This window comes from Chiloscyllium plagiosum, chromosome 23, assembly GCF_004010195.1.
Source record: "Chiloscyllium plagiosum isolate BGI_BamShark_2017 chromosome 23, ASM401019v2, whole genome shotgun sequence".
Lineage (NCBI taxonomy): Eukaryota > Metazoa > Chordata > Chondrichthyes > Orectolobiformes > Hemiscylliidae > Chiloscyllium > Chiloscyllium plagiosum.
The window spans coordinates 21,304,187-21,330,970 of record NC_057732.1 but is presented as its reverse complement, the minus strand read 5'-3'; the positions used below and the strand labels follow the sequence as shown (position 1 = coordinate 21,330,970).

The following is a 26,784-nucleotide window of genomic DNA, read 5'->3' as shown; positions in this document are numbered from 1 at the left end:
GTACTCTATGCCACTCTCTCCCCACCCCTACCCTCCTCTAGCTTATCTCTCCATGCTTCAGGCTCTCTGCCTTTATTCCTGATGAAGGGCTTTTGCCCGAAACGTCGATTTTGCCTGTCCTCGGATGCTGCCTGAATTGCTGTGCTCTTCCAGCACCACTAATCCAGAATCTGGTTTCCAGCATCTGCAGTCATTGTTTTTACCTGGTGACATCAGTTACTAACAACAGACATCCTCAAGCCAGAATGTATCTAAGCATTGTATGACTTCTATGCAGATACAGAGTTTAATGAGAGCATTCTAGTGCTGTGCATAGGATAAACATAATTTCAATTTAATCAACTAATTCAGCTGCAGATTTTGTATTTGTTAAAGCCTTTTCAAAGCTACTTAGCAACAAGGCACTGTACCCAAAGGAACTGAGCAAACTTTGAAACAGTTAAACAATCAGTCACAGATTAACTGATTTTGCTTCCAGGATTGCAGTTGCATTGCCACAACTGTTCTTTCTGTCCCTCTTACTATTCACAGGCTGGGGCTAATTCTACCCTGGATAACTACTCAGTTCATAACAGTATCAAGCTGGCAACTAAGCCGGTAGTTCAGGATAAATGTAAATAGAAGTAGGGTAAGGAGGAAGGCTTCAGTAAATGCACACACAACAGCTCAAATTTGCTGAAGCAGCAGGTTCCTGAAATTATTTCACTATTCATAAGCCACCATCTGTGGGACAACTGCAATTTCAATGTAAATGTTAAAGTTTAATCACAAAACAAATTTAATGAATAAAGACTTTCAATAATACTCAGGCACATACTGTTCATGGCTCTTAAAATGCATCGGCACTCAATTGTTTTCGTAGGTTGGAGCTGAAATGCAGATGGTAGTGTACATTATAGAACCATAATACAAAGGGTTTTTTTTAAACAGAACCATTTATTGCAAATAAAAATCTGTGACTTTTTACAAGACTTTGTTTTCTTTTTACAATAAACATGATGCGAAGCTTGCAAATTTTATAGGCTTAAGTTACATTTCCTGGATCTATTAATATTTTCTGCTTTCTTTACACCAAGTTTTACATGATACCAAAAAAATTATGCACAACTTTCAATATGTAGACAGTCAATATATTTAATGCTTATCAAGAATGGCAACTGCATTTTTTATGATTGGGATATTAAGAAAATAAATTGCCTTAGTTTAAAAACTACCTGTAGACTTTTTTTTTTACAAAGTGTTTACATTATTTTAAACTTAAAATTGTTGCTAATTTGTGTCCTTTGAGGGAACCAAACCAGCAAATGCACTTCTAATACAGAAGCTGAAATATTAGCCCTCAGTAAACGTACCCACTTAAACAGTAAACTAAAGGTGCAGAGAACTTGGCAAATGTATGCACTTCAAGAAACTATACATCACAAACGTATCATTATATTCCAGTTTTTGCTGTCCCAACAATGTTAAAACAGAAGTTATAACAAATTACACCTCGAATAAATCTAAGAAATTGGTATATATTGTATGAAGTACATTAATAAAAATTATTCAGCATGATCAGGTATCTTCATATACAATATAAACTTTATTAGCAATTGGACAAATAAAATGAGTGAGAACATCTTAAGAGTTGGTAATTGGCAGCTGTACAGATTTCTGAAGGTTCTTTGGAAGTTTGTCAGCCATTTCACGCTTTTGCATTCTGACTGGATCTGGAGTACAAGACTGAGAATTTTGAATTGGAGAAGGCAATGGCAAAGAATTGTTGCTGCTAACACTGGTGAAACCACAGGATATTTTTAAAATGCCAGAAAAGTATGGGAAATGCAAACATCTGCCATCTTTAATATGTAGAGTTGGAGGTATTTGAAGAAATTTAAAGTTCACTGCAGTTAGATGCCATGCTGAACATTGATAGCAACAAAAAGCAAAGGAGAAAGGAACTGATTTCTAGAAATTCTCAGCCATTGTATTTTTTGAACCATAGTATTGAGACAGAGGACATGGGCTCATGTCTGAGATGTCCCAAAATTGGTTCTCAAGAGAAAAGAGACTGAACAAAGGCAGGTTTTTTTCCCTCACATAGGGAGAAAAGGAATGCTGAAGGTGTCACTTGATACCACTTCTGTGGTAAACAAACTAATTGCTGCTCATAAAGCCTTAGAAGTAGATCTGATGCTAGGTGCAACTTAAAACAAAAAGAGGCTGTAAAATGTTATTAGTGCAGTGAATACGGACAAAATCAGACTTCTTCTTACAAAAGAAAACAAGATGAAGTGAGATATACCCATCAAATCTTTTAATTTGTAATGTCTGGAAAATCTTAAAAAGTCTTGCAAAAATGTAGACTTTTTGGAGGGAATTAGCATAAAGAAAAGTAAAATACTTTTGAGCACTAAGATATAAATGCAACATTCAAATCAGTGGGAAGAACTGTGCAAAGCACTAATTTTTCCAAATATTTATATTGCAAAATCTGGCAAAGCCTGCGGAAGGGGTAAATGTGGATCTTAAAACCAGAGAAAATAACTTGAATAGGTAATTAACATGCAGCAAAAAAAAAATTTTTAAACTTTTAGTAATTACATCTTATTTTCATGGAACAGTGGATGAAATTATTGAGGTTATGATATTCGTAGACGTGGCTATATTATACGCGGACCCTTTCATGCTAATGTTTAATGAATCACTTCATGATGTATTAATGTTAGTTGCTTAATATCGATGCTGTCCAGTCATCAGCTTTAGGGTGCAACATATTCACTTCACTTAGTTTACCAACTCCTTCTGACAGGAGAATTACCTCAAAACAATAAGCTTGCCATCTGAAATGGACACCAAAAAATATACAATCTTGGCAATCAGATTTTGCAAATCTTTGACTCGAAATTTTATTTTACTTTATTCTAAGAACCACTCTTTATTCTTCCATACCCCAAATTAGTCTAACATTTAAAATGTCTGTAAACAAATGCCAAAAGTGCTTACTGTGCAGGGATTACTATGAAAGTAACAGCACTTTTGTGGAGAATCTGACAAAAATGTAAAAGAACTAAACAGCAAGTTAAAAATATACACATTATAAACCATCTATTCCAATTAAGTACAAAATCCATCACAAATATTAAACAAGTAATGGAGGTTCTTGTCCAACTGTTCATTTCCATATTATTATACACATGATTTCTGATTATTGTAAGAACTTGGTTAAGTTTCATTACTGGATATACTGGATGTTATTTTGGTATGTTGACAATTTATTGCTTCAAATGCTTCATCCCGGTGTAACATAGCACCGAATACGAGTGGCTAAAAGACATAGAAAAATACTTTCACTGGAATTCAAAGAAAAATCAAGCACAATCTAAAGGTAAAGTTCTTTCCCTTTAGTGTAACACAATTGCATACGCACTATTAGATTTCACAATGAAAAGCAAAAATTCTCAGTATCAGATCAGATATTGCACCATATTTCTCATGTGTCATTGTACATAAGACATAGGAGAAATAGAAGATAACTCATATTATTACTCTGTGCAAGTGAGCACTTCACCTCAGTACAGCTTTAATTTTGCTGTGTTGCCAAGATACTTTGTGGCCTTGCAAAAGTAACTTTATAAAACCATTCTAAAGAGTATACAACTAGTCCAGAGTGTCTGTGGAGGATTTTGAAAAGAATATTGCAATGGGATACAATTACATCTTCAAACTGAGTGGAATTTTCTTATTTTGTTTAAAAGCTGAATATCTGAAACAGCAAAGATGAGTGGCATGTTAAATTAGACAATATATAAAGAACGCAACTGACTAACTGAAAGGTTAATCAGAAAAAAAAGAGATTAGAGGCAGCTATCTCGAAATTTAAAAACTGGTAGCAAGAGTTTCTGCAGGCAGTAAAAAAAATAAAGTGAGAGTTGGCCCTTTCGAGAGAGAGTGAGAGTGAGAAGTTAACAAGAAAACAGCTGATAAACAAAAATTTGATTTGTTTTCAGTGTGGAGGATAAAAAAATCCAGTAATCACTACATCAACAAGATGCATGGAAGAGAGGAACTTGCAAATTACATTCACAAGGTAAGCAGTACTGAGTAAACTGATTGAGCTGAGGGCTGACAAATCCCCAGACCGCGATGGGCTTATTCTTAGAATCTTGAAAGAGATGGCTAATTAGAACTGAAATGGAAAAATTCAAAGTAATCAGGAAGAGTCAACACAGTTTTGTGAAAGGAATGTGATGTTCAACCAATCTATTGGAGTGCGACATGATGTGGATAAGCATGTAGATGTACAGTACTTAGATTTTCAGAAGGCATTTCACAAAGTGCCACAAAATCTTATTGAACAAACAGGAGTCTATGGTGTAGAGAATATTACCATGGATACAAAATTGGCTGTCTAGCTGGCAGATAAAGAGAATATGCATAAACGGGTCTTTTTCTGATTGGCAGTATGTAATGAGTGGAATCGCATAGTGGTCTGGGCTGGGCCCTCAACATTTTACAATTTATATCAATGACTTGGTTGAAAAGTACAAAGGCTTAGTAGCTTAAGCTGCAGATGACACAAAGATGCATAAGAAAGGATATGGTGAAGAGGACATATGGAAGAAACATACATATTCAAATAAGTTTAGTGAGGGAGCAAAAATCTGGCTGATGGAGAATAATGCGGGAAAATGTGAAGTGGCTTCCTTTGAAGAATAAAAAAGCAGAATATTATTTCGAGAACAATTGCAAAACTATGAGGCACAGTATGATCTAGGTGCTCTAGTGCATCAACCACAAGAAGTTAGCATGCAAGTACAGCAAGTAAGAAAGCTAATGGCATATTACCTTTTATTATAAAATGAACTGAAAATCAAAATAAGGACATTATTCTTCAGCTATATAGGACATTGGTGAGACCATGTGAAGCAATTCAAAGAAGGCTTACTAGATTAAAACATGGGATGAATAGGTTGTTTTGAGAATAGTTGAACAGACTATTAGAGTTTACAAGTGAAGGGGTGATTTGATTGAAGTGTACAAAATCCTGATCAGTCTTGACAAGTTAGGGATCAAAAGGATGTTTCTTCTTGTCGGGTGTGTCCAGAACTACGAGTCATTGTTTAAAAGTTCAGGATTGCCCTTTTAGGACAGATGAGACTTTTTTTCTCTCAGAGGATTGTGCAACTTTGGACTTCTCTGCCTTAAAGTGGTTGAAGCAGGATTACTGAATATTTTTAAGTCGGAAGCAGACAGATTCATATTAGGCAATGGTATCAGAGGTTCTCAACAGTTGGTAAGGAGGTGAAATTTGACGCACAACCAGATCAGGCATTATCTTGCTGAATGACAAAGCAGGTTCGAGGGAACAAATGACTGGCTATTGTATCTAATTTGTATGTTCACATATAAATCACATCACCAAAGAAAGAAATGGTTTACCTTTTGCGTGTACGGAGTAGTTACTGAAATGCCCATTCCTGATCCTGGCAAAACTGACAAAACTTTGTACTGTTGGAGCAAAAAAAGGCAGAGAAAACAGTGAAAAATAATGCATAATGGCAACAGTTAGTATTTTGAGTTGAGATTAACATCTTAAGTATGGTCCAAATGAATAACAAGCTAGTGTGACAATTAAATATTTGCAATATTCAAGTTAATTTTTTTTAAAAATGCCACCTGAAGGAAATGTGGACAGTCAAATGGGGTCTCATCTCCAGTCACACAAGATTTTACAACAGTATTCAAGATGGATTCAAGATTCCTTTATGATCACATTGATATTGTATTTTTGAACACTTTGGAACTTTTTTTATTGTATCATTACTAAAGTTAAATTGAATGAAAAACTTTAAATGATTATGTTTCCATTAGATTTCAGCAAAAAAGATAGTCAGGAAAATTCAATTTTGAAGAAATTGACTCTGCAAAATAGATTCAAAATGGAACAAAACTATTAGCTCACCATCACAAAGAAAGAAAATTACAGCACAGGAACAGGCCCTTTGGTTCTCCAAGCCTGCGTCGATCCAGATCCTCTATCAAAACCTGTCGCCTATTTTCCAGGATCTGTATCCCTCTGCTCCCTGCCCATTTCATGTATCTGTCTAGATGCAGCTTAAAACTTGTTATTGTGTCCGCCTCTACCACCTCCCCTGGCAATGTGTTCCAGGTACCCACCTCCTTCTGCGTAAAGAACTTTCCACACATATCTCCCTTAAACTTTTTCCCTCTCACCTTAAATGTATATCTCCTAGTTACTGAGTCCCTCACTGTGGGGGAAAAAGCTTCTTGCCAACCACTGTGTCTATACCTCTCATGGCTTTGTAGACCTCAATCAGGACCCCCTCATCCTCCATCTTTCTATTGAAAATAATCCTAATCTATTCAACCTCTCTTCATAGCTAGTGCCCTCCATACCAGACAGCATTCTGGTGAACCTCCTCTGAACCCTCTCCAAAGCATCCACATCCTTCTGGTAATGTAGCAACCAGAACTGTACACAGTACAGTACCAGAACTGTACACAAATGCAGCCGAACCAAAGTCGGCCAGACCAACAACTGCAACACGACCTGCCAACGTTTGTACTCAATATCCAGCCCGATGAAGGAAAACATGCCGCATGCTTTCTTGACAACTCTACTGACCTGCGTTGCCAACCTCAGGGTATAATGGACCTAAACACCAAGATCTCCCTGTACAAAGTTTCCCTAGAACTTTTCCATTAACCGCATGGATCGCTCTAGAATTGGATCTTCCAAAATGCATCACCTCACATTTGCCCAGATTGAACTCCATCTGCCAATTCTCCACCCAATTCTCCAATCTATCTATATTCTGCTCCATTCTCTGACAGTCCCCTTCATTATCTGCTACTTACTGTCATCTGCAAACTTGCTCATCAGACCACCTATACCTTCTTCTAGGTTATTTGTGTATATTACAAACATCAGTGGTCCCAGCACAGATCCCTGTGGAACTTCACTGGTCACAGTTCTCCATTTTGAGAAACTCCCCTCCAGTACTACTACTGTCTCCTGCTGTGCAGCCGGTTCTCTATCCATCCAGCGAGTACATCCTGGACCCCATGCAACTTCACTCTCTCCATCAGCCTATCATGGTGAACCTTACTAAAGTCCAAGTATCTACAGCCCTTCCCTCATCAATCAACTATGTCACCTCCTCAAAGAATTCTATTAAGTTGGTAAGACATAACCTTCCCTGCACAAAACCATGCTGCCTATCACTGATTACATTTTCTTCCAAATGTAAATTGATCCTATTCCTCAGTATCTTCTCAGCAGCTTCCGTACCACTGACATCAGGCTCACCAGTCTGTAATTACCTGGATTATCCTTGCTACCCTTCTTAAACAAGGGGACATGAAAGCACTTTCCTTTTGGAAAATAAGAATATTTTATCACTGTTGAGATACTTTAAACTTTTGATATCTATATAAAGTAATATGCTTTTATTTTTGAACAACACCATAGCTCCAAGCTGATATTATAGACAACACCACAATTTTTGGACTTGCAGCAAAGCTGCGTGATCTCACATAAAGCCTCCCTGCCAGATCACTCAATACTTCATAATGCAAAGCTTTCATCAAAATGTTGATGCAATGAAATTGCACGATAAGATTTTGGATAGAAAGATCAGCACATTTCAAAGGTAACACAAAATATTAAGAGGTGAACTTAAGGACTTAATCAATGTCAATCAAATTAATCAAAACTGTTATTTTATTACATTAAAAGTGTATTTCCTGAAAACTTAAGAATTTTTTCAAATACTACTACGTTTCAAGATATTTTACGTGAAATAATCTTTATGAAGCAACTCTGAATTTTTTCACCTTAAAAGGTATTTAAAGATATTACATAAATCTGAGCTGATAATTATATACACCAGTATATATAGTAGTGATAAATAATCCCAATTCAGGAGAATGTACCAATCCATATTGAACCTAGTGACATTATTTAGACAGTATAAGCTTAACAAGAAAAAGATGTACTGATAGAAGACAGGCTGATAAATATGGAGGAGTATCCAGCCCTTTAACTACCAAATGGAGATATTTCCACTTTTATGCACAGCAATTGACAAAGTGTTGCTGAATTTATGGTAGATGTAGTTGATTCATGTCTACTAGGAATTGAATTTCTTTGATCACTTAGAACTCAAGGTAATGGGACTGTTAATATATGTATATATTATACATGCAAACTTCAGCATAACCATATACACATATCTATCATCTGCATATCCATATTGGTCTGCTTGTCACTACGAAATCATTCAAAGTTATTAAAAATCTCAGCTATTCCACCACCTATTCCATGTAACTCAAAAAAAATACACCAAAATGTTCATATCAGTGTTCAGGAAGGACAAAAAGGTACTAACAGCATTATATAAACTCCAACATAAAATGTCTAGGCACATTACAATGTGAAATACATGCAATTCTTCGCAAGTTGATTACAACTTCCAAAACTCAAACCAAAAACACAAAAGCAAGCTAAAACACAACTCGGGTACTTTAAGCAGCAGCTCACTGCCAACTTCTCAAAGGCGTGCGCAACAAACAACACCCTTTCCATGATGTTCAAATGCCATAACGTAATATAAAAAAATGAAAAAGCTCAGAGGCCAGAAGCTTACCTTTTGAATATCTGTAATTTCTTTTAGTTTTATGATCTTATTTTTCTTAGATGAACCAGATTTGGAGCTTTCAAAGCATAAATAACTGGAGAAAGGGAAAGATTAAAAAGGTGTATAAAAAAGCAAAATATTGTGGGATACTGGAAGTCAGAACTAAGAACTGAATACAATGGAAAACTTAGCAACTGTGAAGACAGATAAACAACATTAATTTTTCAGGTCTGTGACCTTTCATTGGAAATTAAATAAAGTGTTTGACATTTGTCATTTTACATTTCTAAGAAAACTAATCAGAGTATCATTCAAGGTCTTCAGTTATATCTGATTTGTTTCACATTTCACCAAAAATATAATAAGAAAATGAATGTTTGATGACCAGCCTAAGTGTAAATGGTGAAATTATAAACAGAATCACAAAAGTAAAAATTTAAAGCATTAAAATTTGATTTCAGAGAGGTTCAATAGTTTTTCTTCTTTGTCATTTATTATTGGTTCTAAAAAGACAATCAATTGTTAATACATTTCAATTTTTGCTCAACAGAAATCTACATACCGGTTGAGTCTAGATTGGTTTGTGTAAATCTGATTAGGCTACTGCCCACAGCAAAATGAAACAAATGTTAATCCAAATATCGAGTAACTCTTGTAAACTCATTGTTGTAACAACTTTTGGAACAGCACGCAACTTTTAGCTAGTTGCATCACTGTTCTTTTCTTATACTCATCCAAGCATTCTCTTATTAGTTTTCTTTCCAACTAATGGTTGACATGCATTTGAATTCAAAAGATATTGTCTTTCTATGTTTTTCATCAATCTTCATCTCTTAGGTGACATTCCCCCCCACCTCCACTCCACTGCTGTGTTTTCACTATCTGCTCTGATCAATGCCCAAAGATCTCAGCTTCATTCCCTTGCATATCCACTTCAGTGAACATTGAACTTGACATGATGATGAGCTCTTATTCTGCCACCTTCATGTTGGTCCAGTTCTTCTCCAAATAACTACCCCCTGCCTCCCGTGCATTCAGTAGATCTTTTGAGCCACACCAGAGCTGCTCCCTTTGGCCACTTGCCCCCTCTAGATTTTTTTTTATTGTAGCTGTGATGTCAGAGTTTTCCTACTCTGTTTACATATTCAGGATCTCTAAATGGCAGTGGCAGCAGAGGGAGTCTTCAGGCTTCTGGGCCCATCCGGTCCTAATCACCAGGCCAACCATATACTTCTTTCTTATCTTTTATATCAAGCTTCGTCTTATCATATTTTTGCAGCTATGGTGGATAAAGGTAGCTGCAAGGGGCTGTGGCAATGGCATGATGGATCTGAACTGTTTCTCGTGGCCATGGCAGTTGCAATTTCAGCTTCAGTGACTTGGTGGGTCCAATCCAATTCTCTGGGCTATGGAGGTGACATGGTGGTTTCAGCAGTTGCGACTTGTGAGTCCAGCCTGGAATGCTTGCGGCAAGGGTGCTGCTGCAGTAGCTTCAGCATTGTGGGTCCAGTCCGTTCCTCCTTGATGTGGCTATGTTAGCGATGGCTTCGGCAACAGTCATTTCAGAAACCCAGGAGACGTGAAAGGAACAAAAGATGAACTTTGTTTTAAATTTTTTATATTTTCTGTAATTAAAGTGGCACTTGACCAAGGTGACTTTTGTCTAAATACAGCTATTTTCTAAATACAAGTGACAATAAATTACTATTTTATTCGAGCATGGCTCTTCAACCAAAAAAATCTGAGGCATACAGGCTCTCAACCATGAATTACAAAGCAAGATAAAATAAGATAGAAAATCTACAAGTTAATATACTGTTTTTCTTTTGAAATCTGATTAATGACGAAGAAATGCAACTCCAAACTTAAGAAAATACAAGTTTATGGGTCAGAATGGTTGCTTGACAATAATTATGACTCATAATGGCATTAGGTTCATTCATTCCTGAACGCATCAGCCCTAAATATGGTGAGTAACTAGCAAGGCATACTGTATCTTCATTTTGGTGAAGTACTGTTCACAATTTTATAAGTCTTTATCCAGTCCTACTTGAGACCCCTCCTTCATTTCTTTCTCTGTACACTGACAACTGTATTAGCGTTGTAGAGAAAGAAATGAGGGAGGCGATTTCATTTAGGACTGGATAAAGACTTATAAAATTGTGAACAGTACTTCACCAAAATGAAGATACAGTACACCTTGCTGCATCAGTGTGGCGTCTGCTTGTATCCTGGAATGGAAAACTTAATTAACTTTGTTCCAATTTCCAACCTTTCTCCATCTTCACAATGCCCAACTTCTGGTATAAGCAGCTTGTGGAGTCACAAGGTTACTAATACTACAACTACTAATTTCCAGAGTTTACTGCTCAGACCTTCATTCTTGAAGTTGTTATCAAGTTTATTTCACAACAACGATAAGTGCTATTAACCTCACTGTTAAGTTCAACACAAAACCTGGGCAAAGACAAACAAAACTCAAACTCCTCCAGATGCTAGAAACTTAAACAAACACAACTCAACAAGTAGTCACCAGCACAGGTGTCTAATATGGAGAGGTTAGATTGCTGTTAGCTAATATAGTTCGACAAGTTAATGTTTCAAATAACCCTATTCAAACCTGTCTACTTTATTTGAAGATGCTGTTTGATCTGATGAGCTTCGTCAACATTCTCAGTTTCTGCATTTAATATAGGACTAACACAACATCATGGACTTTTGTGTGTTCAAAATGAAAAACATTGCTCAGTGCTCTATTGCAGTTCCACCAACAGGTGACAGAACACACCACTTGCTGGTGACTAGGCAAATTACACATCCAGCTAAATGCTTATTAAAAACTTAACACATTGAATGGCAAAAACACCTAACAAATGCACTATAGAGAAACAGTACGAATCTTAAATGAATAAATCCAGGCTTCTCCAGTCCATTTAAATATTTTATTCTTTTAACGAGTGCAGCCAATCTTGACAAAAGAAAGATGACACATTTATATGGAAAAATTATTCAGTATTACATCCTGATATCAATTATTCTTTTATGTAAACTTATTAAATATTTTGAGAGTACAATTTTAAGTATGGAATTTATTCATGTCATAGCACCAGACGATGCTATAAACATTTTGCTAAACATTTAAAAGAGCTTAAATTCCTGAAGTGCTGAACAATGGATAAGGATAAGAAAATTCTGATTGAGTGACAGCCATTGCATTCTCTCCAAGTTTAACTTGATGTGAGTCAGCCTCAAAATCGAATTGCTTTACTTATGATTGTTGTGATTGAGAAGAATTTGAAACGTATTTCAGAAAGACATTAATATAATGAAATAATATTATTAAATGCAAACAATGAACTCAAAATTTAGCTGTTCACATAATATTAAATACTAAAACTTTGATTTCACTTCTGGAAATTAATTTTCTTATTATCCCTGAATAAATATATACAGTTTTAAAATGCTAATTAATAGAACAAGAATGACAGATTACAAACCTGTCAATTTTTATTAAACATTGGAATAATCCAACAAGGTTTCACTGCAGATTTATTCTTCCAACAAGTCAACATGCAGTTGAATGCACTAAGGAAATATGGCTCTAAATCAGTCTTCCTCATTTTGAATTTTTGACAGCTTCATTAGTGCATTGAATGTGTAAATAGCATCATCTAGTTCAGAATCAGAACTACTTTTGTGCATCATAGATGCCAGTGAAATTAATTCAAGACAATATACAAAAATATGCAGGGACAATGTCCTCTGATTTCCCCAAGTCACTGGGAAAATTCACTCATGAGGCAATCAGAAAAAAGTCAATCACGTGACTAGAACAGTCAGAAATGATGAGAAGCCTAAACCCAACCCTATCAGGTTGGGTATATCCCATGTTTATTACTTTCTAAGCCTGTAGCTATAGATACAAGAGAGGACCAACCTATGAATAGCAAACCTGAGGAGTTTTGAGTAATCAGATATGGAAGTTTCCTTTAAAAATCACTCACAGGATGTGGGCATTGCTGGCTGGGCCAGCATTCATCGACCATCTTAGTTGCCTTTGAGAAGTGATAGTGAGCTGGTTTCGCAGTTCATTTGGTGAAGATACATCCACAATGCTGTGCGTTAGAGTCCCAGGAATCTGACCCAAAATGGTACCAACATTGGAGGAGTCACCATAAGAGTAAGATTCGGGAAGACAGTAGCTGAAGGTCAATAAGCAGGAAGGTGGAATGCCACAGGTGAGAGCTAGCTGGCATTTTGCCAAGGGCAGGAGGAGGAGTCATGCCTGAAGCAGCCTTTCGGGTGGTGATGTGACAGAGAATTGGGAGCTGCTTTTTTGCCTAAGAGGTCCTCTGGCTTATAATCAGCTGTACAGGTGGAGGGTGCAAGGAGACTGAGGGAAGAAAGGGGCTGCAAGAGAAGGTGAGAGAGCAAGTAAAACAGAAGGGGGTAGGGCTGGAAATGGGAGGGAGTGCGCAAGGGTATGGGATAATAAAGGGAGGCCACAAGCAGCAATGGACAGAAAGGGAGTCCATAACATGGGATTGAAGAGAAGAAGTTATAAAGAACAGTTTCAAACCTGTCAACAAAGGACACACATACAACTAGGAGCTGGGAAATCTTGAAAGGGTTGAGATAATGAATTAGCAGCAAATAAATGTGACTTCTCTAGTTTAAGGCTCTAGGAAGAAGACTGTAGTAGATGGCACTGTAATGAACATGGTGTCAATTATTAGATTTAAATGTGTTTCAGATCTAAGGTGCATTAAAAAGGATGTTTGCCTGATTATAATATTTCAGCTTTGTGATGAAAAAAATGTTGCACCTTGATTCAAGGTCAATTATGTGCGGCTCTTTCAGAAAACACAAACATGTTATTATCCTTGTGAGATTCAACAGACATAGAATCCCTACAGCATGGAAGCAGGCCCCTCGGCCCTATAAGTCCACACTGACCATCCTAAGAGTATCTCATCCAAACCTATCACCCATTACTCTACATTTACCCCTAACCTACACATCCCTGAACACTATGAGCAATTTAGCATGGCTAATTCACCTAATCTGCACATCTTTGGATTGAGGGAGGAAATTGGAACACCCAGAGATGGAGAGAATGTGCAAACTCCACACAGACAGTCGCCAGAGGCTGGAACCGAACCAGTGTCCTTGGCACTGTGAGGCTGCAGTGCTAACCACAGAGCCGCCACACTGTGACTGGATGTAGAGAATTTTTTTATTTAAAAAAAGGGCAGCAAGCAGAAGATCCTATTTAAAAATCAATGGGAAAAAAACTCATTTAAGTGTTTAAACAAAGACCCTAACCTTAACATGGAACATAGCTAGGATTTTTTTCAAATTTTGGTTGCTGAATGATAGCAACACATTGGTTAGTATCTTCCATAGACAAGATATTTCCTTTATTGACATATATCAATAGCATTGTCACAAAAATCAACTTTTGGATGTGACATCAAGCCAAGGCCCTGTTCGCCCTTTCAGAAGGGCACAAAAGATCCCTTGGTGCTACTTTGAAGAGGGCAGGAGGTTCCTCCAGAATGTTTTGGTCAATATTGATCCTTAATCAACACTACGAAACAACATAATCGTTACATTGCTGTTTATGGAATTTTGGTATGCGGAAATTTGCTGCTGCATTTCCTTCATTACAACAGGGGCCAGAATTAGAAACAGTACATAATTCACAATAGAGGAATTTGGAATGTCTTAAGGCTATTAAATGTATTTTAAATAGTTGAATTGCACCAATAATGAACTTATCCCTTGTTACACACTATGCAGTCTCCATAGAGAACTCAGTATTACTTACTTTTCTGTTACATAGAGAAAACCATTTCGAATGTAGTCAGTGGGTATCTTCTTGTCCCTGTTAATTAGACAGCAGCGCCAGCCATTTTCACATACTGGGGAAAAAAAAGCACATTACTTGTGTCCACTCATGAAAAATGAACTTTACTCTGTTATCAGTACATAACACGTATAACCAAACATAATATTCCTTTCAATATTGGCCTTTATTCAGAATTGACAAAAAAAATCAATTTTTGACTGAGACCCAGGAAAAGAATAATGAATTTAATACAAAATTTAACAACATTTAGTTCTGGAAATAGCAAATATGTTATTTCTATTTTGCAGGCTACTCGTTATTCCAGTTTGGAATATAGATAGAGGAGCAAATTAGTCAGCCCTCTGACATTGTCCAATGTGACTGATCTGTGTCTCAGCTCCACTTACCCTTACCTGACAGTAATCCATTCCAGATTCAATTCTTCCAATTGACCCAACCTCAATAGCTTTTCCAGAGTGGTTTCCATTTTCACCAAACTTTACATGAAGAAGTGCTTTCTGATATCACCCTGTAAAAGTCTAGTTCTAAGTTTATGGTTAATCTCATTATTCTATGTTTCTGTACCAAAGAACTAGTTTCTTTCTTTCTATCTACCCTACCAAATTCTTTAATTATTTTAAACACCTCAAATATTCACCCTTACTCTTCTCTACTCAAGGGAACAAAACCTAGTTTATAAGTCAGTAAGAGTTGCACAATCAAGAGACGATGTCCAAGTAAGACATAGACCAGGTGACTAGGGAATTAGTGCATAGTGAATTACATGGCAATGTATTGCATAGGGAAAAGAGGTGCCTTAAGTAAGGCTTATTGCAACATAAAATTTTTTAAAAAGCTAACAGAAGTCAAGTGAAAGTGACACAGCACAGCTTGGAATTAGTACGTACTCTACTGTTGATCGAGACAAACAATTGTGCAGGAAGTGTCACCAGCTGCAGCAATGTGACCTCTGCGTTTAGGAACTCAAGTGGTTCTGGAGTCACTGTGGCAATCTGTGCGGCCAAGATCTTCTTAGATAGCAAGTTCAACGTTGGTCACAAGAGCTAAGAACATGGAGACAGAAAGGTGACTGCAAGACAGTCCAAGAGAGCTGGGCAGACTGTCCAAGCATCCAGATGTTCTGCTCGCAAATCAATATTTTATTTGGGAACTGGTGAAGGCATTGGTTCCTGAGAGGCGTGCAGTCAGAACCAGGTTTATGGCATGAATAGCAGCTCAGCTGTACAAGAGGGGAAGAAGGAAGAGACAGCAGCAGTGATAGGGTATTTGTTAGGGAAACAGATCAGCAGATAAGACGTAACAAGACTTGAGGACGGTATGTTGCCTTTGAATACAGGAGAAAACATGCCACTGCAGTTGTATATAACCTTGGTGAGACCTCATCAAGAGTAATGCTTATAGTTTTGGTCTCCTTATGTAGGAGGAGATTTGCCAGATTAATCTCTGGGATTTTAGAATTGTTTTATAAGGAGAGACTGGATCTGTGGTCTGTATTCCCTAGAGTTTTTAACAATATGGGGTGACCCCAATGAAACTTACTTAAGTAGTTTTACATGGCATGACGGGATGGGTGTAGGCAAGACATTTCCCCTGGCTAAAACCAGGGGACCTAAATTCAGGGTAACTGGTAGATTATTTAAGACCAAGATGAGGAAGAATTCTTCATGCAGAGGGTGGTGAATCTTTGGAATTCTCCATCCAGAGGGCTGTGGAAGCTCAGTGGTTGAGCACATTCAAGACAGAAGTCAATCAAAGGGAGACTTTGCTTGAGTCAGTTTAACTAATTTGGCTGGAAGGCTGGTTTGAGATCCAGAGTGAGACCAACAGCATGGGTTCAATTTCCACACAGCTGAGGTTACCGTTTAGGATTCTTCTTCTCAACCTTTACCTTCATCTGACCTCAGATTAAACCACCACTTGTCATCTCTTTCTAAAGAAAGAGTAGCCCCTTGATCTATAATACTGCGGTGATATTAATGACATCATGGACATGGAGATACTGCGGCAAGTGACATTGAAGTAGGTGATTGAGCAGGATCTAATTGAATGGCAGAGCAGCCTCAATGGGCTGAAAGGTCTACTCCTCTTCCTATATTCCCATACAAATTGTCCTCATAATTTAAGCCTTTTTGCTGCAGTATCACACTGGTAAATCTGCTCTGCATCCCTCATTTTACCAAAATGTCCATCAAATACAAATCAAAGAGCTACCTCAAAGGAGCAGCACTCTGGATAAACATTGCTCACCTCCAACAACATTACTACTCTATCAAATCAGAACATTTGAGGCACTGGGGAAGCTACAAGGTCTGAAGGTGGATAAATCATCCAGAGCAGGTCAACACCATAGTTCTGAAGGAGATTACGGAGGCATTAGTGATGATCTTTCAAGAATCACTGGAAGCAGGAGGGTTTCAGGGGACCTGAAAATGACTTATGTAACACCATTGTTTAAGAAGAGAGGAAGGCAGAACATAGAATATTACAGGCCAGTTAGCCTGACCTTAATAGCTGGAAAGATTTTAGAGTCCATTATTAAGGACAAGATTGCAGAATACTTGGAAGGGCATGGTAAAATAGGGCAGAGTCAGCATGGCTTCATCAAGGGGAGGTCATTCATGACAATTCTTTTAGGAGGTAACAATAAGACCATAAGACATAGGAGTGGAAGTAAGGCCATTCGGCCCATCAAGTCCACTCCGCCATTCAATCATGGCTGATGCGCATTTCAGCTCCACTTACCAGCGTTCTCCCCGTAGCCCTTAATTCCTCGAGACAACAAGAATCTATCAATCTCGGCCTTGAAGACATTTAGCGTCCCGGCTTCCACTGCACTCCGTGGCAATGAATTCCACAGGCCCACCACTCTCTGGCTGTAGAAATGTCTCCGCATTTCTGTTCTGAAATGACTCCCTCTAATTCTAAGGCTGTGTCCACGGGTCCTAGTCTCCTCGTTTAGCTGAAACAATTTCCTAGCATCCACCTTTTCCAAGCCATGTATTATTTTGTACGTCTCTATTAAGTCTCCCCTTAATCTTCTAAACTCCAACGAATACAATCCCAGTATCCTCAGCCGTTCCTCATATGTTAGACCTGTCATTCCAGGGATCATCTGTGTGAATCTCCGCTGGACACGTTCCAGTGCCAGTATGTCCTTCCTGAGGTGTGGGGACCAAAACTGGACACAGTACTCCAAATGGGCCTAACCAGAGCTTTATAAAGTCTTAGTAGTACATCTCTGCTTTTATATTCCAACCCTCTTGAGATAAGAGACAACATTGCATTCGCTTTCTTAAAACAAGTAATTTAGACAATTCTTTTAGGAGGTAACAAGTAATTTAGACAAAGGTGAGTCAGCAGTCGTGATCTATTTGGAATTCCTTTGACATTTGACAAGGTGCTGCACAGGACGTTGCTAAATAAGATAAGGATGTTAGGGACAAGGTATTGGCATGGACATGAGGATTGGCTGACTGGCAGAAGTCAGAGTTGGGATAATGCAGTCTTTTCCAGAATGGCATCCAATGACTAGTGGAGTCCTGCAGGAGTCACTGCTGGGACCACAACTATTCAGATTATCTGGACAAAGAAACTGAGGGCATTAGGTCATCTGTAAACTTAGTAACAAAGATGGAGAGAGGGGGACAGATAGTGTTGAGGTAGCAGGGAAGCTGCAGAGGGATTTGAACAGGCTCCGAGAAAGGGCAAAGAAGTGGCAGATTGAATTCAACCTGGGAAAGTGAGAGGTTATGCACCTTGGTGGGAAGATAGAGGTGTAGACTATTTTCTAAATGGCAAAAGACCTCAGAAATCTGAAGCACAAAGGGACTTAAATGTCCTAGTTCAGGAATCTCATAACATTAATGCACAGGTTCAGATGGCAATTAGGAAGGCAATTGCAATATTAGCATTTATTTTGAGAGGGCTAGAATACAAGAGCAGTGATGCAGGACTGTATAAGGTTCTTGTCAGACACATTTAGAGAACTGAGAGCAGTTTTGGGCCTCATATCCAAGGAAGGATGTGTTGTCTTTGAAGGGGGTCTGGAGGATGTTTACAAGAATGATCTTGGGGATGAGGGCTTGTAATATGAGGAGTGGTTGAGGACTCTAGGTCTGTACTCACTGGAGTTTAGAAGGATCACAGTGGAACTCATTGAAACCTACAGAACACAGAGGCCTGGAGAGAGTGGACATGGAAAAGATGATTCCACTAGTAAGAGTAACTATGGCCCAGGCCACAGCCTTAGAGTGAAGGCATGACACTTCAGGACAGAAATGAAGAATTTTTTCAGTCAGAGGGTGGTGAATGTGTGGAATGTATTGCCACAGAAGGCTGTGAAGACTAATGCACTGTGTACTTAAGATAGATGGCTAGATTGATTCTCCCCACTAGTCAAGAACCTAAGGCTACGGGAAGACGACAGGAACGTGAGATGAGAAACCTATTAGCCATGATCGAATGATGGAGCAGACTCGAGGAGCTGAATGGTTTAATTCTGCTCTTTTACTTTCTGGTCTAAGATGCTGAAATAATTGCAGGTTCCTACCAGACAAGGGTATCTAGTGATATGAAGTGAAAATGAGCAAATAGACACAAAGTAAAGCAACCATGCTTTTGTGTGGCCTATTCTTGTTCCTCTGTTACTTAAATAAGGCTGCTTAATCTCTCATGGCATTGCACACTGGGAGTGAAGAGCAAATAAATATTTAGAAGAAAAGAGGTAAGAAAGCAGGATGTTCTGAAGAATGGGAAAATCAATTATGCAAACATGAGTTAGAGGTAGGTAGGAAAGAGGTGGCCATGGGGTGGGCAAGATGAATTTTTTCAGTCAAGCAGAGTTAGAAGGCAGCAAATGACAGAGATTCATAGATCCTGGAATCTATTGTGTATAATTAATATTTGAAAAAAATTAAAAAGGGCAGAGGTTACTAATGAGGTGCAATAGATGGAAGTGCAAAAGTTGAGGGTACAAACTAAGTTACTAGATTTCTTTAAACACTTATACAAACACAACTGCTGACTCAAAAAATTTACACTACAAGAGAAAGGCATCCAGAGCTTGCAATTACTTGCAGATTCAAGGAATACTTTTGGAATTAGATTTTAACATAGTCTGCAGTGGCAACAGTCTTGACAGTTAACTTTTCATTAATTTAATATACAAAACAAACTTACATGGTACTGTCTACATATATTGCATCCAAATATGAAGGAATAACATTTATTTTCCCCTTGTTAGGCCCTGACATTGGAGTGCTCAGGGCATTTTTAAATGTAATTAATTATTATAATAAATTATCGATTTTTAAAAAAAGATACCTGGTAAAGGGCGCTCATTCTCTGCTAAATTGAAGATCTCACTGAAGCTGCTTTTTTTGGAGCTGTGTGAACGTGCACCATCATCCTCCCTGCTATATACAGACATGCTGTTGGCAGTTACATTGGACCTTGACACAACTGTTGGAATCTGTGGAAATATTACAATCAATGTGGGTTTGGATCATATCAAGCTTTAAACCACATGGCTTGAACTACTGTTCAGCCTTCCACAAAGGTAGTCCCAATTCATGGTATTTATATTCACTTGTTAAATTTTTTTCAAATTATTAATTTATAAAACTAAGTTATTTCTATTATTGTACCTTCTGTCCTTTCATATTTCTTTGAACTTTTTTACCAGTTTATGAAAATTTGCAGGATGAGCACTTTAATGCCTTCTTCCATTTGCCAAGTCATCTCACCAGTGCATTGTTTTTAGCCAGAAATAAAAAGGGCACAGGTTACCAGTAAGATGCAATAAATGGAAATGCAAAAGTTGTGAAAATACAAACTAAGTGTAATCAATGTTAAAATATGAAGAATTTTGTGTTTGCAAAATACAGATGAGAATGTTCAACTGACTTCCTTGAGCACATCCATTCAGGAAAGCTCATTTGATTGAAGTAACATCTGTATGGATCAAAATGCAATAATTCTACAGAGTGCTTTTGAACAAAATTACTTTCTCATAATAATCCCAAATATTGAGTAAGTTCTGAAACAATTGATGAGATTACCTTGTATTCAGGTTGAAGGAGCACACATTAGAACTTCTGGGGCAGTCTTTAGGAATATATTAAAGATATTCTATCAATTAGAGAATAAGTTATCCAAAAGTGCCAATCTCTTCATACAGGCTATTTCAGTTTCCTGTGATTCTCCGCCCCCCCCACAACCCCACTTTGGATGGATTGTAAAAATTACTTTAATAAAAATAAATTAGACCTTTAAAACATAATGGTACCAATCTTCCAAGCAGTGGTACTGATGAGCTGTTTACTGCTATATCAAAGATTCTCCAAATTGGAGGCTGATCTTTTCTTCCATGATTTTCCAAGCTCAGCTGTCATAGAAATGCAGAGTGCATCAATTGGAGTGGAATGAATTAAACTAAGGTTGGGTACTCCACCTTCTGATAAGGTTAGTTGGGTAGGTAGGGATTAGGATGGGCTGGGGGGGGGTGAGACAGGTGGTTGAAAGATAGTCAAGTCAAGTCTGGGAGATAGTTAGGTTGGGTGTGCTGGTGTGTAGGCAGACCTCGTCCTACTCATCCTCACTTTGTGAGGAGCTAGTTAGTGAGGGGATGGTGAGGGGATGGTGGGGGTGGGATGTTGTTGATTGCCTAGTTAAACAGGGGTTAGAGCATGTTTACATCTGCCTGACATTTCCTTGGTAACTATCCAGTAAAACCTGTGGCACTGCCTGAAGTTTCTAACTCTAGCTCGGAGTCGGTATAATAGGGCAGTTGAATTGCCCACTGGACACAAACTTCCTGGGCAAATCCCACATGGATTTGTATGTCAGGACTTCTGTAGGGTCCCAGAGTGTTACTTCAGTTGAATATCTTGTCTCCACCAATCCAGAAATAGGATGATTTGACCAAATGAATGTGCGTCTTTAAGTGAATGAGGAGAAAAATACTGCTATGGAAAACAAATATCAAACCTGGTGACATGACAGAGAGGAAAAGTGAAAAATTTAAGCTTTGGTTGGAAACCAAATCTTGAATATAGTTTGAAACAGTTTATGAAAAAAATGGAAATTTATTCTTTATTTGCAAGCATTATCTGATACAATACATTAATTGGCATGTTTACAGCCTCTGTGCTCATCTTCTATCTCAAAAATGTTTCATTTGTATATAAATTTGCCACTTTAAAGGGCGCACACTGAAATCTTGGATCAGACTGAGTAAGACGACTCTTCTGCAATTTTGAATTCTTGTAATAAAGTGATAGAATTGCACTACCAAGCAGCACCCAGTTTGACCTTATCTGCCTTGATTCAAACATACATAAAACAGCAGAATTCCAGAGGTGAGGTGAGAGTCACAAACTTCGACATCAAAGCCACATTTGACGGAGTATGGCATCAAGGAACCCTAGCAAAACTGGAATCGACAGGTACCAGGGTATATTCTCCACTGGCTGGAGTCATATCTGGTATCAAGGAATATGACTGTGGTTGTCGGCAGGAGGTCCTCAGGGCAGTGTCCTAGGCCCAAACATTTTCAACTGACCTTGCCTCCATCTTAAGGTCAGAAGTGTGGATGACTGCATAATGTTCAGCACCATTCACAACTCCTCAGATACTAAATCAGTCTATGCTCAAACGCAATTTGGACTGGATTAGGTTTGGGCTGACAACTGGCAGGTAACATTTGTGACATACAAAAGCCAGACAATGAGCATCTCTAATGAGAGACAATCTAACCACCAGTCATGCTGCCATCCTTGATCTCCTTTGTCAACATCTTTGGGTTTACCATTGACCAGAAACTCAAATGGACTCGCCACATAAACACAGTGGCGACAACAGCAGGTCAGACACAAGAAATACTGCGGCAAGTAACTCACCTCCTGACTTGCCAAAGCCTTTCCATTATCTAAAACACACAAGTCAACAATGTGATAGAATATTCCACACTTGCCTGGATGGCTGTAGCTCCAACAAAACACCTGAAGCTTGGCATCTTTCAGGGCAAAGCAGCCCGCTTAACTGGCACAACATTTATAAACATACACACCTTCCAACAATGACAGACAGTAGCAGCAGTGTAGTACCATCTATAAGATGTACCAAAGATCCTTAAACAGCCCCTTCCAAACCCAACACCACTTCCATCTAGAAGGACAAATGCAACAGGTGCAATGGGGATACAGCCACCTGCAAGTTCCCTTCCAAGCCAGTAGTTATCCCAACTTGGATATATATTGCTACTCCTTCACTGTTGGCAAGTGAAAGTCCTGGAATTCCCTTCTGAACGAGTCAATTTACAGCACAAAGTCTGCAGCAGTTCAAGACGACAGCTCACAACCACCTTCTCAAGGGCAAGTAGGCACAGCAATAAATGCTGCTTGAGCCAACAATACCCACATCCCACGAGTGATTAAAAAAAGTTACAAAATTCACCAATTTTACTTTTTGTAAATAACTATAACAATTCAGATATCTTTTTAGGATTAGAATTCCTAGTGTGAAAACAGGCCCTTTGGCCCAACAAGACCACACTGACCCTCTGAAGAGTAACTCACCCAAGCCCATTCCCCAACCCTATTACTCTATATTTCCCCTGACTAATGCACCCAACCTACACACCCCTGAACACTATAGGCAATTTAACTTGGCCAATTCACCGAACCTGCATATCTTTGGACTGTGGAAAGAAACCAGAGTACCCGGAGGAAACCCATGCAGACACAGGGAGAATTTGCAAACTCCACACAGACAGTCGTCTGAGGCTGGAATCAAACCCAGGTCCCTGGCGCTGGTCAGTGCTAACCACTGAGCCACTGCGCCACCCATAATTCTCAAGTTTTTGTGAATATTCTACAGCCGAAATAAAATTTACTGGCTCATGTCAAATATCTCTTTTGTCCTGTAAATATACAAACACAGGAGGTTAAAAGTTTAATTTACAGTATATGCATACAGCCATCACCATGGGGAAAATCTCATCAGTTTGGGTTGGATTCAAAACAAAATGTCAAAGTTAGGAACCTGCATACTAACCCATTTAGTTACAGTCACAGGAAAAGTTAAGGCAAATTCTGCATGATCCAGACAATTAAGAAGTCCCAATGAAAATGAACATAGCAGTCTAAAAACTTAGGTATTGAGTGATTTTGAGAATTTATGTATTTAAATACTATCCGGATCTATGATTGAAAATATGAAATTACAACTACTAGCACATAGTAACTGAAAGTTGAGTTTACATGATGACACTAAGTTTTGTTTTGAGAGGAGAGAAGTCAGTGCAACATCTGACCCAGCGGTTGAAAACATATTTGCCACTAGATGGTGCTATTGTATTTATTTTCAGAATTTCAAATGTGTTTCTTAAACTTAAGAAAGCACATTGATCTCATAAAACTCAGGCCACCACCAAGATAATAAATGAAAATAGTAATTAGAAAGAGTTCAACATAGACCTCCTCAACTTTCTACTTACCTACATTCATGAAAATATTCTACTGCCAAATAATACAATTTTAAATACCAATTTCAAATATATATGAGCTAGATAAAGTTACATCACAAAACTCCTTCAATGGCTCAGAGATGAAGGCTTATATCTCAGCCAAACAGCCCAGGAAGTGCAAACGTTTAGGCTTGTTGTTTGACTTCCAGTTCAAATGAGCTACAATCTCCTCCAGTTATTTGATTTGATTGATTTATCGTCACATGTACCAAAGTACAGTGTAAAGCTTTGTTTATGAGCAGTACAGGCAGATCATAGTAAGCAAGGGTATACAGATCAAAAAGACTTACACAGAGGCATAAGGTGTGCGCTAGGCGAGATCAACATTAGCAATATCAGCACTATTTGAGGCTAGAGAGTCCACTCATCGGTCTAATAATGGCCAGGAAGAATCTGTTCCTGAAGCTGCTGGTGTTCAGGCTTCTTGTACCTTCTGCCTGATGGAAGAGGCTGTAGGTGATCATTACCAGGGTGCAATGAGTCTTTAAAGATGTTGGCAGCCTTTCTGTGGCAGCGAGCTGTGCAAGGTTGGCTTCCATGATGGTCTGGGCTGTACATACTACCTTCTGAAGTTTCATACGGTCCTGCGCAGAGCAGTTGCCATACCAGGCTTTTATGCACCCAGACAGTATGACTTCAATAGTGCATCTGTAGAAGTTGGTGCAGGTCCTTATGGACATGCCAAGTTTCCTGAGCTACCTGAGGAAGATGAGGTGTTGTCCCTTCGTGACCGCTGCATCTACGTGGGAAGTCCAGGAAAGGATTCTCGTCATCTGAGGAACGTGATGCTCTCCACGCTCTCAACCTCAGTTTCGTTGTGTATACGTGGGCATGGTCTCCTCCTTTCTTTCTGAAGTCAATGATCAGTTCTTTAGTTTTGCCGATGCTGACAGAGAGGCTGTTTCCACTGCACCAGATCACCATCTCTCTTCTGTATTTTGACTTGCCATTGTTAGATATCTATCCTACTATGGTAGTGGTGTCAGCGAAATTGTAGGTGGCGCTCATTTGGAATTTGGCAACAATGGTGGGTGTCCAGGGAGTACAGTAGGGGGCTGAGGACACATCCATGGGGGGCTCCCCAGTTTTGAGTGTTATTATTGAAGGAGTGCACTTACCTAGCTTCCCGATTGCGGTCTGTGGGTCAGAAAGCTGAGGATCCAGTTGCAGAGGGCACAGCTGAGACCAAAGTCATGGAGTTTTGAGATCAGCCTGGAGGGGATAATAGTGTTGAAGGCAGAGATGCAGTCAATGAGCAGGAGTCTGACGTAGGTGTCTTTGTTGTCCAGATGTTCCAAGGATGAGTGCAGAGCTACAGATATGGCACCCGCTGTGGACCTGTTACATCGGTAGGCAAATTGGAGGAGATCGAGACAGATTGGGAGACTAAAGTTGATGTGGGCTATGATCAGCCTCTCGAAGCACTTCATGATTATTGAGGTTAGAGCCACTGGACAGTAGTCATTAAGGCACATTGCGTGTGCTTTCTTAGGTAGGGGGATGAAGCAGACATTGAAGTTCGACATTAGGTATACCAACAAGGTGATCTTGGTCTAGAAACCAACTCTGTAGCCTTGCTACTGTCTCAGACTAGCACTAACACTGGCATCCTATTAAACCCCAAGTTGCATTTTCAACCCGTTATCTTCTCCATAAGGAAGGCTTTCCCCTTGGAATATTTTCCAAATTTGCCTCAGTTCATCTGCTACAAATCAACTAATTAATTCAGACTTAGTCAAACCCCTGTAGGAACTTCTGATTTGGCCCACAGCAGCAGCATGGATAGATGTACAGCACTGCATATGAAACAGGTTTGGAATACCAAATAAAAAAAACACAAGACCACCAACATCCTGATTTTTTTTCCAAAATGCACTAATCACCTTCCGATCCTATTGTTAAACATTTTTAATCAAAGATTTTCAGAACACAGCAACACCCCATCACCTATAAAAAGCATATTTCTGCCACATTCCCAAAGCCAAGTGCTCCTAGTGGATTTTAAGATAGGAAGAGAGCAGCAGTCATTATGGTAGCACAATTATAGCTACACAATTGGCACTTTTCAGCATTATTTTCTTTTCTGCCCCTCAAACAATGTGAAGAGTTCCAAGGATGAGTGCAGAGCTACGGATATGGCACCCGCTGTGGACCTGTTACATAAGTAGGCAAAGTGGAGGAGATCGAGGCAGGTTGGGAGACTAAAGTTGATGTGGGTTGGTTTAGAGCAGCTACTTCATAGTGCACAAAAAAATTGATCTACAATTCTGTTGGTGGAATCATGAATTGAAATTTAGAAGCAGAAAGTCTGCAATGTTGGTAGCAAGTACCAAGATAAGCGTGACTGAAGTGCCCACAAGCAATCACGGAGACACAAGATTGAAGCAGCAGCAGACCATACCCTCACAGATGTTTGCTCTACCATTCACCATGTTTGACGGCTTCACATGATTAGCCTTCAACTCCATTTTCTCACCTACCCACCATTCTCTAATATCAAGATCAAAAATCTATTCAGACTCAGCTAAATTCAATTATAAATAACCCACAATTCTCTTGGGTAGAGTACACCTCCTCCCATCCTGCCCCCTGTAAAAACACCATCCCATTCTCCCAATTCCTTCATCTCCGCCGCATCTGCTCCCAGGAGGACCAGTTCAAAATACGTACAACACAGATGGCCTCCTTCTTCAAGGACCGCAATTTCCCCCCCGACGTGGTCGACGGCGCCCTCCACCGCA

The 26,784-nt window shown here is 38.9% G+C and overlaps 1 protein-coding gene across 3 annotated transcripts in view; it reads right to left on the bottom strand.

The window, feature by feature from the left end:
- Nucleotides 1–2,570: 2,570 nt before the first annotated feature.
- The window catches only part of gramd4a (GRAM domain containing 4a), a 147,225-nt gene continuing 123,011 nt past the window's right edge, over nucleotides 2,571–26,784 (bottom strand). For all 3 annotated transcript variants that reach the window (XM_043713699.1, XM_043713700.1, XM_043713701.1), the window contains 5 exons: nucleotides 19,840–19,987; nucleotides 14,476–14,569; nucleotides 8,655–8,739; nucleotides 5,425–5,493; nucleotides 2,571–3,309 (listed from right to left, as the gene is read on the bottom strand). In XM_043713699.1, coding sequence (XP_043569634.1) covers nucleotides 3,208–3,309; nucleotides 5,425–5,493; nucleotides 8,655–8,739; nucleotides 14,476–14,569; nucleotides 19,840–19,987 — 498 coding nt within the window. In that variant the 3' untranslated portion in view covers nucleotides 2,571–3,207. The remainder of the gene's footprint in view (nucleotides 3,310–5,424; nucleotides 5,494–8,654; nucleotides 8,740–14,475; nucleotides 14,570–19,839; nucleotides 19,988–26,784) is intronic.